This window comes from Hirundo rustica, chromosome 4 (assembly GCF_015227805.2).
Source record: "Hirundo rustica isolate bHirRus1 chromosome 4, bHirRus1.pri.v3, whole genome shotgun sequence".
In the NCBI taxonomy this organism is placed as follows: domain Eukaryota; kingdom Metazoa; phylum Chordata; class Aves; order Passeriformes; family Hirundinidae; genus Hirundo; species Hirundo rustica.
Genome location: NC_053453.1, coordinates 14460941 through 14475340, shown reverse-complemented (window position 1 = coordinate 14475340; position 14400 = coordinate 14460941). Strand labels below are relative to the sequence as shown.

The 14400-nt window shown below is 38.3% G+C and overlaps 1 protein-coding gene across 1 annotated transcript; it reads left to right on the top strand.

Annotated features, from left to right (window-relative positions):
• C4H12orf40 (chromosome 4 C12orf40 homolog) lies at positions 1-11741 on the top strand. The gene is made up of 11 exons (XM_040063314.1): positions 1-118; positions 1476-1608; positions 2107-2173; positions 2643-2831; positions 4756-4862; positions 7546-8075; positions 8315-8387; positions 9034-9094; positions 9676-9742; positions 10463-10545; positions 11121-11741. Exons 1-11 carry the CDS (start codon positions 16-18, stop codon positions 11739-11741), a joined length of 2034 nt encoding a protein of 677 aa, XP_039919248.1. The 5' UTR covers positions 1-15.
• The last annotated feature ends 2659 nt before the right edge of the window (positions 11742-14400 follow it).

The window sequence follows — 14400 nt, the reverse complement described above, 5'->3', positions numbered from 1 at the left end:
AAACTTAAGTCAAAAATGAAGCTCCTGGATGTATCATCTCCTAAAAGTTCAGCAGTCAGTTTGGATCTTCTTAATCTCTATGTGGTTAACCAGATATCAACCAAGAAAGACAACACCGGTGAGTTTTGGGTATTCTGTCTTCTCAGAATTAGTTATTCCTAACTATTACTGTTATTTTAGTTCTTGTTCTTCAGTTTACAACTTAACCATCAAGTAAGTGTTGTTTTTGTTTGTTTGGGGGTTTTTTGTTTGTTTGTTGGTTTTTGTTGTTGTTGTTGTTGTTGGTTTTGTTTTGTTTTAATAAAAACTTGTACGTAAATACAAAAATTAAGACTGAATAAAAAGTCAGGGCATAAGAGGAATCAAATAACCTTGGCTCCTGCCTACTTCACCTTTAAAGCCTTGTGCAGTGTCCTGGTTCCAGCCCAGGCCAGGGTTAATGTTTGCCGTACCCAGGACTGGCTTGGCCAGGACTCTGAGGTGATTCTGCACCTCCTCACATCGTGTACAGGGGGCCACAGGGGAAGGAGTCCCATCCCGAGGGCTAGCAGGAAGCAAGTGCCCAGGGAATGTTGTGCTCTCTATGGTGAACACCTGTCTGGGAATCATCACTCTGTTATTAACATCATTTCTTATTTCATTGCTGTTTTCAGTAAATTGTTATCTCAACCCATGATCTTTATCTTTTGTGCCTCCAGTTCTCCTCTCCATCCTTCTGCAGAGGGACAGGAAGAGGGAGATGAAAAGGAGGGAGAAGGGAGAGGGAGCAGCAGCACATGGTTTGAGGTGTTTCAGTGGGAACACTAAATTGGAGAATACCATTTCTAAACCACTACACACACTTGTTACCTTCCCCATTCTATTCATTAATTTTACCCCACATCCATTTCTTTTTTCTTTGCTGTTGAATGGGTCTATTTCCCATACACTTCCTTTTTCATATCTTTGGGGATATTTGGAATAGTCTTGTCAGTTCTACCCAGATTATCTTTGTTAAAATCCATTATTAAACTTCTTGAGAAACATTACTACAACTTGAGTCCTAGCTCTTTAAATGTAGATGTGGTACTTAAGGATAGGGTTTAATGGTGGACTTGGCAGTGCTGGTTTAAGGGTTGAATTCAATGATCTTAAAGGTCTTCTTCAACCTAAATGATTCCATGATTCTATGATTCTTGTCATCTGGGACATATTCATAAACCAGATTATGGAACATTTTTGTCCTATGCTCAGAAGAGGAGGTGACTGAGGTAGGCAACAGAGCCTGTACACACACAGCGGCTGACTAAATAGTTTTATACTATTGTGCCATTTAGAACAGAGTTTTTGTATTGTTAGTAGCAAAGAAAGAAACAAATATGACTTTAAATGGATTAAGAAATCTAAAACAACAGCTTTTGTACTCTAAATAAAATTCAGGAGCCTCAAAACTTTCTTCAAGCCCAGTACTGACATACCGAATACATTCATTGCAGAGAACGTGAGGAAGCCAGTCCATGTTGATATCATTGAAGATAGAAACAAGCCTGTCAGGAGACATAACTTAGAGCTTCCTATGTCACCCCTACGTACACAACATAAGTCAAACTTAGATCATCTCCAGAGCAGGTACTTGTATAAAATAGGCAATAGTTATGCAATAGTGAGGTTCTGGGAGAGGTATTTCATGATAATCTTAACATTTGGGGTATTAAGAAAACATAAACATATCATTGTAAACAGGGAAGTTTCATAACCACTCCTGTCATACCAGTGATACTCTTACAGTGAGAGAATAATTAATAAATTCTGAATAAAAAACTGCATATGAAGCTGCGAGATTTTTTTTAAAAGGTTATGTGTCTGTGCTCATGTCAGGTACATACACTAAGTTTATCTCAAGGAGCAGGTTATACAAACAGCATTACCCACTTACACTGTTTTCCCAGCCAGCTTTTGACACCCTAAAGTGACCAACTCACAGACAGGCTTCTCATAACTGCCCAAGAATCAGGCTGTTTCAAGATGTGTGGAAAAATATTCCTAAGTTATTTTGAAATTAATACTCAGAATATTTTAATCTTTTGGATCTTGTGTATCATAGGCTGTTTTAATTCATTTTACAAGGTTAAAAAAGCAAATTTTGGACAGCAGAAGACAGCATCTCTCAGAAAAAGTAAAATACCAGCATAATGTAAGTTTATTGTTCACATGATATAAGATTAAAAACATGCAGTAATTACTGTATTTTTAAGTGATTTTTCAAAGAGTGGCCAAATCTCATGGATACTGAAACACGTGAAGTTTTCTTTCTCTTTAAGTCTATATTGATAAACTATTTCCCTGCTACTGCTTATGTATTCCTTGAAAAAAAGCTAAAAATTTATTTATATCCATCTCTCCTCAGGATAGCATTTGTGTGCATGCTTCATGTACCTACATTTTTCCCTGAAATAAGCCCTTATTGCCTTAAGTTTTTCATAAAAAATCATACCAAAATGTAGAAAATTTTCTCTTCTTTGTGGTTTATGTGCAGAGAAGAAAAAGATATGGAATAACTTGACTACTTTGAACTTTAAGTTTAAATCAAAACAGTTTTGATAATAAATATCAAATAAATAAAATGTCAGATAAATAAAATAACTCTGTTGTGTTTTGTCTAGCTGTCACAAGTAACGGCATTAGAAAATGTTGATTCTAGTATGGAAAATGAAGACAACATGGCAAGAGTTTTTAGTGCTTGTCCATTGCCCTCCTCTGGTTTTCAGTTCTCTAACTGTACACAGCTTTCTGGAGAAAATTTCAACACAAACATTTGGGAACAGACCTATGAAAACAAACTGCAAAACCAGGTTTGGTTAATATTTTACTTTCATGGAATTATTTTAAACTAACTTTCATTTATTTGGTGTGTAAAACTAGTGTAATGGTGATGGTAATTATGATTGATCCACACTTTTTGTCAGCTGGTGGCAATGAATATTCTGTATATACAAATATATTTATTTTATTGTTCTGAAATAAGCTCAACTTGAGCTTTTGTTCACTGAGCTTTCAGTATTGTTGGTATCTGCAGAGAGAGAATTAGTCATATACTGGTGGCTTTGTTTTGTTTCTGGCTTGTAAATTGGGTTAAAGGAAACTGAAATATATTATAGTTAGAAACACAGGGTTTTTAAACATACAGTTAGTGCAACTGGGTGTTGCATGATCCCAGGTGATCCCATGACCTAATTTTTTATCTTTTTATGTCTCAGTGAGTAACATGGTTCTTAGAGTATTCTCAGTGCTCTGCTGTTTAACTCCACTTTTAAGAAACAATTGAAAGTTATTTTTTCTGATACATTACTATTTTTCTTTTTGTTAAGTTTGTGATTCTTAAAAGAATCATCCTTAGAAAAGCAATAGCAAATACAATATGCTTTATTTTTAGCAAATATACTATTCATTGGAAATACTAAAACAAATTCTCTGTGTTTTACCAATGGTATTCTGAAGTCTTGAGGTAAGTGAGGAAGAAATGCTCCAGGAGTTTCAGAAGGGAAGATGATGGGTTGTTCAGGGAATGAGTAGGCCAAAACCCACACGAAGCTGACCTGAAGAACAAAGAAGCCCAAGAAATATGTTTTCAAAACACAGGGTTAGTCTACCTCTATGTGCAAGAGAATTATTAGATTCTGGAGGCTGGTTTGGCTGAATCAGGGAACTCCTGACTGAGGTCATATGCAAAGAGAAAGTGTGCAAGAAGGGATGGGCAAACCAGGAAGAAGACAGGAGCACCCCCTCAGTTTGGAGGGATGGCATTAAGATGGTCAGGGCTGAAAATCACAATAAGTGAGAAGAACAGCAATGAGGACTTCTGTAGGTGCGTCATCAAAGGAAGGAAACCAAGAAAAATGCTGTCCACTGCTAAACAGAGCTGAGACCTAGTGACAAACAACATGGAAAAGCCTGAGTTACTCAAATACTACTTTGCTCCAAGTTTTTCAGACAAGATCTGCTCTCTGGCTCATCTAAAAATGCAGTCAGGAGTTGTGGGGAGTTGTGTGAAACAGTAGGAAAGGAACAAGGTAGAGAATCCACTGTAACCTGTACATACAGAAATATATGAGACTGGACAGAGTCCAACCAAAAATATTCAGGGTGTTGGATGACACCACAGATATTTATCACCCTTATAAGGCTATGGTGATCAGAGAAGCTTCCCAGTGAGAAGAAATACACAAATGTTATGTCAATCTGCAAAAATGTAAGCGTGATCAGGGGACGCATCATGTCAGCTCTGTCCCTGAAAGGATTAAGGAATCTAAACTCCCAAAGGCAATTCCAAGGTACATGAGGAACAAGAAGGTGTCTGCAAACAGCCATCAGATTTTCCAAGGTCATACTCTGCCTGGTGGACCTAATTGCTTTCTGTGATGGAATTAGCTCTGGGCATTAGAGAGAACAGCAGGCATTATTTACCTTGACTTTAGGAAGGCTTTTGATGAAGTTTCGCGTTGGATTCTAGTAGCCAAAATGGGCAGCTATGAACCAGATGAATGGACAGTAGGATGAGAAAAAATTGTCTGTTACTGTCATGCTCAAAGCTATCTGTTGGCTAAAGTTTGTTTGGAAACAGTTGGGTGGTAAGGAGGTTTGGGGTTCTGCTGTAAAGATATAAAGAAATAAAAATGGTGGGAAATATGTATATTGTTTGGAAACCCAAGCTGAAAATTTTAAAGACTGTAAAAATTATGTATATTCACAGTGTGACATCTTCTACTGTTTTCTCAGCCAGGAAACAGCTTTGATCAAGACCCTTGGAATACAAAACCTCCAAGCCAGTTTATTTTCAGGAAGTCTGATGCAGTGCCTCAGGAACTGTTCAAGCCATTTGATAGGTAGGCAGTGATTTTACATTAATGAGGGAAATAACAGTCAAGTTTAATTAAGAAAAATACTAAAATAATTTGAACCTTATTGCTACTTGGGGTTTTTTTGTGGTTTGTTTTTTTTTTTTTTTTCACTGACTGCTTTTCAAATATAAATTTGAATCAAATGGAAATACTAAAAATACAAAGCTATTTAAATTTGCTGAAAGGCAGAAAAATCTCAGTTTTGGGTAGGCACTTTGAACCATGATCTATTTTTTGCAATATCATGGACATGATAGTGTTGTTGAATTCACCTTGAATGACAGCAGAGATTTCCTAAGAGAACAAGGAGGGGGAGGCTGCCCCAGAGGGAAGCTGCCCCAGGTGTTATTTAGTTCTGGGCACTGTTGTAAGTGCTTTTCTGACGATCCTGATGCAATAGCAATTGAGCATCTGCACCTACAGTATTTGTACTAGGGATTCCAGGAACAAAGGATTTTCTTTCCTTCTCTTTCATATGTGATTCTACTATAGCTTTCTTTTTTTCCCTATAATTGATCCAATAATACTTCTATGAGAATATACACTTTGTTTTTAAAAGAATGGATGGAAATTAAGAATATATTTCTTTTTGTATGTGCTGATAAAAAATCTTAAATCACAGATGGTTTATTGCCAGACTCATTTGTACTGAACATTTTATTTAATTTTCTTTCCAGAGGCTCTCCCTTGTACCTAGAACTCTTACATAGCTAATCTTATTTTACTCCTTCTGTTCTATAAGTCTGCCATTTGGTTGAAAGTTCCTGTCCATCTCTAGCTTAGGCTGGATAGAGACATAAAAAGGCCATACAGTAATTTGCTGCTCCTGAAGTGCCTGCAGCCTGTTTACTTGGGGAGTCAAGTGACCCATAAACTCACTGGCCAAATAACAACTAAGCACATCAGCTGCCTTCCACTCTTCTTCCAGCTTCTTCTGGCTTTCTCCAGAAAAACCTAAAATGAACATAGCATTCACCTTGCTGTATATTTGAGTGAATTCCCAAATAATATACTTACACTGAGCCCTATATAACCTTATCTCACCTACATCTCTCATTTCTCCACCAGCTATCAGGCCTGCACTCATCTGCTTATGTCACATCCTCTCATCTTCTACCCACTTACGCGTCACTAACAACACCTCCTTTCCTACTGCTTTCAAATCCATTTCTTTGTATTGTCCTTGTTTTTTCATCCACTGTAGCCATAAATTCTTATACCTCAAGAGATTACAGTTCTTCTCTGAAGGGAGTTCCTTTCACTGTATGTGAAAAGTAGAGTGTGAATTTATACAATTGTTTAATGTAACATACTGATGATGTAATCAGTGTGCATAATTCTGAGAGCTGTGGCACCTCAAGGTTATTAAATATGAATGAAAAGTTTTCCTGTTGTATTTCCTCATCCACTCTTAAATTTTACTTTGCATTACTAAATATTTAGCTGGAACTGAGAAAGACTCTCTGAATTGCTTTACAAAATAGTTTTACCTTCCTCATGTAGATCTATCCAAGTACCTTCAGGAATAAACTCTAGTGTTTAGCCTTATAAAGCTATCCTGGTGAGGTTTCTGTAACTAGAGGAAACCAGTTTCTCACTTAAGTTCCACAGGATCTTTATTCAGTTCAAAATATTTGCTGATCAAAACACCACAGGTGTTTTCTCCAGTAAGAGTTTTCTGTACTACATTTCAGTTTTCAAATTCTATTGATAGCCTTGCTCAGAACATTTTAAAGGGCTTTTTTTGAATGGCCTTTTTTGCCAGATCTCTGTCCTCCAGAAGAATCTCCACTTTTTGCTCAGAGTTTCTGAAAGGTCAGTCAGCAGATCTAGACTAGAAACAAAACAGTGAAAATGTTAAATTAAGAGCCAAGTAAGTGAAAGGGTGATAGCTTTCATGTCCATGATGCTCACATGATAAATCTTCAAAACCATTGCTCTCTGAAGTGGGGTAAGGAAGTAGGGGCATAACAAAATGTCTGACTGGCCTCCTGACTCTGCAACAGAAAAATTCTGTACTGAATCAGGATTACTGATTTCAAGTACAAATAAAAGTCACTTGTTATGCGCTTTCATTATGGAAGAGAAATATAGTCTTAAGCAAAATACTTTTATGAATGGAAGAAACTACCTTCTTCTTTATTAATTTCTTTTTCTTTTTCTTTTTCTTTTTCTTTTTCTTTTTCTTTTTCTTTTTCTTTTTCTTTTTCTTTTTCTTTTTCTTTTTCTTTTTCTTTTTCTTTTTCTTTTTCTTTTTCTTTTTCTTTTTCTTTTTTTCTTTTTTCTCCCTGGAGTGGCCACCTTTGGTCAGCTGGTGGAGCAGCAGTGACATACTGTGGCTGATTTTATAAATCACAGTTCCCTGTCCAGAAGGATGTGCTCCATGGCTTTGTATATTTGGAGATATTAAGAAATAGAACCCCTTTTAAATCAATCTAACTATAAAGTAGATATCAAACATAATAAAATACATACTTTTTCCATTGAAATACTGTATATTTAGGACAAAATCAAATGTAATGAACAGTGAAATTTTTAGATTTTTATCATCATATTATCATAAAATGTTGTGTTGACAGTCAGTATTTTGCTTATTTGTGTACTCAGCAAAATGTGTTTTCTTTTTTTTTCTTTTCTACCCTTGTTACACCTTATTGCCTACCCCCAGGCCAGACCACATGAATTCTGCCAGGAAAAATCCAGTGATAATAACCTGTAATGAATCAGAAAACTGTGAAGGAATAAAAGAACCAATATTTGATGTGAAAAAAACTGCAGAACTGAAAAGTCCCCAATACGGAAGTGGTTGTTCCTTTCTGGCACTATTTGAAGATGAGTGTCAACCAATACATAATAATCCTTCCACAAAGCATTTAAATCCTTTTTCTATCCAAAGCAATACTGACATTTTTTTCACTGTTCCTGACATTAGAAATCAAATTACCAACAGAAATTATTCTTATGACACTAGTAGGGCTTATCCTGCAATCAATGCAAAAGAAAATTCTGTAGACAGACACCTTGAAGGTATTTTCACAGCTCCAGAACAGGTTTTCCTTAAGAGTAACAATGTGTCAAGTACAAGCTACAGGGAAACCGGTGGATTTCATAAAACCCACCTGCAGAACTGCCATGAGGGACAGCGCTACTTCATACCCTGTGAAATGAAAGAAAAAAGAGCAAACCTTGAAAAAATTGGTGCGTGTCATATTTTAAGGACGTATACTCTGGCTTTTATTCTCCTTTTAAAGATGTGTTCTTATAACCAGACATGTATCTGCCCCAACTGAAAATGTCACGAATCTTCAGAATGCAGGCACATAATTTTAAATACAACAATTTAAATTATTTTAAAAACTTGATAGAAAATTTTATATTCAAATTGCAGTTATTCAATTTCATTTCAAAATCAAGGTTTACTCTTTTTTTAATTTTAGAGACATTTGCTTATCACCATGATCAGCAGAATAGCTTAAAGGAGAATGTGCAGAATTGTTCAAGAAAAAAAAGGTGAGTGTCATGGAAATTACCAATCTATTAACCAGCAATAACTGCTGAATTGGAGAAATCCTGCTAAGAGCACAGGAAGGTAAAATTCTCAACAGTATTACTGAAGACTCAGGTTTTCTCAGTGAAAATAATACCATAAAATATGAATGAATTTATGCACAGTTAAGCCCACGATGCCTCTGTGTATCTGTCCCGAGTAAGTATGCAGAAATGCTGCTCCATGAGACAGTTTGGAGTTCCTGAAGTTAGGCTGTTGATCCGGCTTGTCCTCTAAAGTACTCTGCCTCATTCCACTGGCAACAGAATTTCACCCCTGGGCTCTGTGAGTGCTCTGTGTTTTACTGAAGACTTGTTTTTCAAAGACTGATACATAGCACCTGACATTTTACAGCACAACACTATCTTCTGCATTGGTTCAATTCCATTTTGTATTTCAACAGAAATGAAGTCTATGAAAAACATACTCTTGGTGTTAAATCTCAGGTTCAGAGATAGGTCCAGTGATTTCAGTAGTGGGAAGCATTTAATGGCTACTGAAGACAAAATAAAAATTTAAAAGTTACCAATAAGGACTTTAACTCAGAAAGAAAATAAAAATACTGGAGGAAAATCACTTACCAGAGAACTTCGTGTTTGCATTCCTCAGTGACAAAACGTCTGTGGAAGAAACAGCCTGGACTCAGAACCATCTCTTTGTATTTAAAGAGGTAACTTATAAAAATATGTACTTTGTTGTTGTTGTTGTTATTATTGTTTGTCAAACCCACTGTTTTCATGATTCATTTGAGGTGGAGAAGGATTGTCCACAACAGTTAGAAACTGAATATAGCTTCACTGAATTAACTACCATGGAAGCTTCTTTTCCATCGTGGTTTATATAAGGAATTCAGAAAGAACTGCTGCTAGTGACATGGTTCAGATAGACAACCCTTTCAGGTCCACAGTTCACATGGTTTCATTCACACCTTTGCTGATGCCTGAAAGATATTGTGTGAGTTACCCATCAACACCTAGGATCAGGTTCTGCAGGCAATGCTCAGACATTATATGCAGGAGGCTTCAGTATTATAAAGGAGTTTTGTGCCAGTATACATATAAAAATTGTTTCAGATGCCTTGCCTGTAGAAGCCACATATGGTACTAGTCAGGGACAAAAATGCCTCTTAAAATAATTTGTGGTACAGTGCAGTGACTCCTTTATGTAATACAGAAACAGAATGTTCCTCTCTTAACCTGAGATGCGGATCCAGCTGAACCCTCACTATTAATACCTTATTATTTTTAACAGTTCACAACAGCACAAGAGAAAGGGTATAAGTTTGGACTGAGTTCATATCTTCATGAGATGGAGATGGGTTAGTACTATTTATACATTATCACTTAAATTTTTTTTCTCAACATGTGAAACTGAAATAGTTACTTTTAAAGCCAGAGAGAATGATCTTTTCAGGATGTTAGCTTTGATGAGGGCTTGTATTTTTGATTCACACAGCACTGTAAAAAGATGACTAGCATTACCAGGTGACTAAGAATTAGCTGTGTTTGCCTGTCCTTGAAGAGGTATTCTCTTCCAGTAGACTATATGCTGTCATGCCACACGTGAACAGAGGGAGGGGAGTAAGCTAGGCTATCCTACATCCTTCCTACTCCCTCAGTAGCTGTAGGCTCAGCTATGCTGGCTGCATTTCAGAGCAGATCCCTCGGGAGTCTCCAAGAGAGAAATATGTAACTTGTATGGCAGCCCGTGTGCACATGGAGTCTGCTGTGTTCCCTTGCAGGCTGTGCTCTCCAGTGTCCCTCCTCCTTTTGGGTAGCACAGTTCTGCTGCTGATTAACAGCACAGCTGAGGCTTTGGGGGACCCATCTCACTCATCTCTGTTAAGATGTGTTGACCTGAGAAGAGAAGAACTGGCTATTGCTAAGAACTAGATTGACTAATATTTTGTTGTTAAAACAGCATCTTAAAACTGCATCAGAAATAGTAATGTTTAATTCTACATGCTGTACTTGAGAGTTGGATCTTTGGGGAGTGTTTGGTGAGTAAACTTTCTTTCTTTCTCATTCAATTTTTCAAGGTCTGGAGACACCACTCAGCAACCAGTCTCACAGTTACTCTCCCAGGCAGACTGAGAGCTATTTGAGCTCTAGTCCTGACACAGTGAGTAAACCCTTGTGGGCTGGCAGGGCTCTCTTTGAATTATATCTCTATGCCTGAGTTCACCTAAGGGTGGATGTAGCTGGAATCTCGTTTTGTACAAGATAACTTCATGTGTGATGAGGACAAGGAATTGTTAGCTGTAAATTTTCTTAAGTAGCTTGACAGACATGTGGTCTGTTCTCTTGGTAATGACTGGCCTTGTGGAATTACAGTAGCATGACTGTGGGAAGATGCTAAGCAATGTTCTATGCTCTTCCTGTATATTTAGCTGCCTTACATTACATGCCTGTAAAGCAGAATGATTTGATACACTGTGTTTTCAGTCATTCTTGAACACAAAAATGGCATGGTGTAAAAGTATAAATTGCATGTGAGAGTGAAGGTCTGTCTTGGCCACCTTCTCTTCACCAAGAGCTGGAAGTACATCCTTGGAAAATGAATGAAAAAACCTGAAAACAACCAAAAGCAGACAGTTCTGGCCTTTCTCGTTATTTCAGTTATTAGCAAGTCATTACTTTAGTCCTTAGTTATTGAACTATTTGAACTGTTACAATTGCAAAATTCTATCCAAACAGTCTGATGAAGAAGACACAGCCGAAATGAAGGAATATCTGAATGAACAATCCTGGAAGGCATACAATGCCAACCTATCCTCAGCCTCAGCAAGCAGAGAGGCCCCGCAGAGCTCTCACACCCGAAGTGTGGGTATGCAGTCCAGCGGTACTTTGGCTAGAGAAGAAGCAAACAACCATCAGGAGAAAGACTCTATTTTTTGTCCCACAGAGCAGGAAAATAAAACCCACACAGTCCTGTCTCAGGGCCCATCACACCGCACCCTTAAGAGGGAGCACGCCACCCGCAACACCAGCTGCGATGTTTGGTCGCAGACCGAGGGCTCTGCGACAGAAGTAGAGAAGGTGGATGTGGGCACCCAGTGTGGCACCTTGAGGGTGTGCAGCTGTGGGGGATCCCTCCCCGCAGCCCGCAGCCCAGGCCGGCTCCCTCCCCGCAGCACCGCCGGCACCGCGGGAGAGCACGAACGGCCAGCGCAGGAGGTGCCGCAGCCCGCGGGCACCGGCAGCGCGGCCGGCACAGACGCCTTCTGCTCTGAGGCCGAGTACCTGAGCTTGGCTGGCAGGAGGACCCTAGAGGTGCTGAGCTACATTGATAAAATGAAGGAGAGAGATAAGCAGTGATCAACTATGGCATGTAAGGAACACAAGAATTTTGTCCTGTTCTCAGTGTGTTTCATTCAGTTGGCATATTCTGATTCTTCTAGCATGGTTAGGCAAAAGATACTTTTACTGTTTGTTTCCTTTAACTATGAATAATGATGGATTTCTATCTACCTAGTGCTATCTCAAAGTATGGGTTTCTATAGATATCCAACTATTAACAAAGGATTTTACAAAAGCCTAGTAAACACAAACATCAGGAATGATATTGGTTTCTTCACCATATATCCATGAGAGTCTGTAGTTTGGAACAGATTGACTATGTTTCTTTTAAGGTAATGGGAAGATGTTCTATTTCAAAACATATTTAGCGTGGCTCTGAGTTCAGAGCCATTGTCTGATTCTCACCTATTTTAATAGAAAAACTTGCCTTTGTCATGTGTTCATACTAAACAGAAAAAGGGGAAACAACAGAAAATGAACATCTGCACACAAAGAATAGAATGTAATTTTAAAAGAGCTATTTTTAAAAATGCTCAATTTTCCTTCCACAGCAGACACATTCATTCATTTTCTGGCTGTTATTCTAAAAAAATGTTTCACGTGTTTCACTATTCTGTCTACAAATTGAAAAACTGAACTACTTGCCTCTTCATTTCAGTGTTTGTGTGAAGTTACAAATCACAACAAATAAAAGTTTCAGATAATATTGTTTCTAGGTTATATTCTTGCCTTCTAAAAAGTTCCTTTTACTAAAAGTACTTCTACTAAAAAGTAAAAGTGTCAGGGAGACTCACTGTTACTAACATCTACGTACAGATCCATACACCTTCATTTCTATATAGCTATATCTCTATTTTAACTATGTGTGTGTATGTATGTGTATATATATAAATGCCTGTGCTGGCATTAGCCAGCTGGCTGCATGCAGGGTTCCTCTTCTTCACAAACTGGGCTTGAGCAAAAGCTATGCTGGAGACTTCCCTAAACAGAACCGGAGATTTGCCTCTATAAAATTAGTATGTTGTGCTTTTCCCTTAGAGTCTGCTGTTAAAAGATTCACCAGGTAAAGGTTTTTTCTACGTTTTGTAGAAGGGGTGAGTGTCACCCAGCCTGGATGAAGTTCGTCGCCATTTTTTGTCCCTGTTCTCATCATCAAACTAGTGACTGGTTTTGCTGCTGCATTTTATTTTTGAAGCTAAAAGGCATTTTTAAGAGAAAGCCTACATTGCTCAACACTTTGCAGGTTTATGGCTGTGCTATTTTTAAAAATAACAGCTCAGAAATTTCAGTTGACTTTTCCATACTTGGAAGGAAATAGCATTGTCTTTTATATGTATAAATTGCATACATAGGAAGTGGTTTGCACAGCCAGACTTCTGAACCATGTAACTATCACTTAGCCAATTCACTGCCCACTTCCTAAGGCTTGACATAAGCAGATTTTTTTTTTTGGTGGCCTCAATTTATTGTTAAAGCAAACTCCCTAGTAATTTTTTTTTAAGCTATAATATTCATCTTCTTCACAGGAGATATAATTTATTTGAATAAGAGCTATGATTTTCTGAAAGTTCAGCTGTTACCAGTGATTTCTAAAGCATAGTTTTCCACTCAGTATGACAAAGTCAATTCAGATTGTGCCACACCAGCAGTGGACCATGCTGGCTTGAATGTTGCTTTCCCAACAGTCCCTCACACATCTGGTAGATACCTGCCAGTCCTTCCAGTGGTGCGTGTCCAGCTTCCCAGCCTTCCCCACCGCTGATGTGTCCCCAAGGCACTTGGTCTGCCAGCCTGCAATACACTGTGGCAGAGGCCAGAGACCTCTTATATAGGCACATTATAGCTAAAAGCTCCAGCACTGTGCTTTAGACTGGAGGGGTTTTATTACCCCAGCAGATGTAAAATTGCCTCATGGCCAAGGAGTTCTTTGGTGTCTGGGTTAGAGAGATGCTGGCAACCCAAACGGAGATGAACTGCCATTAACTTGCAGTGGAAGTTCTGCTCCTGTTTTCTCTGATGGTGGCATTGTTGCCGGGGCTTTTAAACCGTGGTTAGTTTTACACTGAAGTGAGCTACCCACGTTCATGCAGATAATCCAGATCTGCAGAGCTGGCCTCTGAGCAGGCATATTCCCAGTCTTTTCCTGTGAACCTACGGAACAAAGAATGCAGGTTGGAACACAGGTGGTAAAAGAGGGACAGTCACACCATATGGATGTATATGTGGGGGGTTTCAAATGCTCTTTGTTAAGTTATTGCTCATATTTATCATCATTTAAAGCCTCTCAGTGGATATCACTAATTTTCACTTCAGCCACTGATAGAGAAGCTGTCACAATCTGTCCAGCTCCAGCCAGGTTTCAGCCTGGACTGCACTGAAATCCCACTGCTCAGCGCCAGAAACTCACCCTCTGACTGGCTGGAGATGTAAGCGCTGCATACATGTCTCTAATGCAATAATTCACCACTTGGGATATCAATCACCATAGATAATCATGTTTCAAAGCCTTTGGATGAGAGTATATAAATTCAAATTACATTCCCATTTTTACCAGTAATTGCAAAGCAATCAGAAGAAAGAAGACTATCTTTGTAGTTTGTGTGCTGGCAGTGATGACAAATGAGGCTGTGTGCCCTTTTTAGCCACTAGAGAAGTATTTTAAAGTATTGACATTACA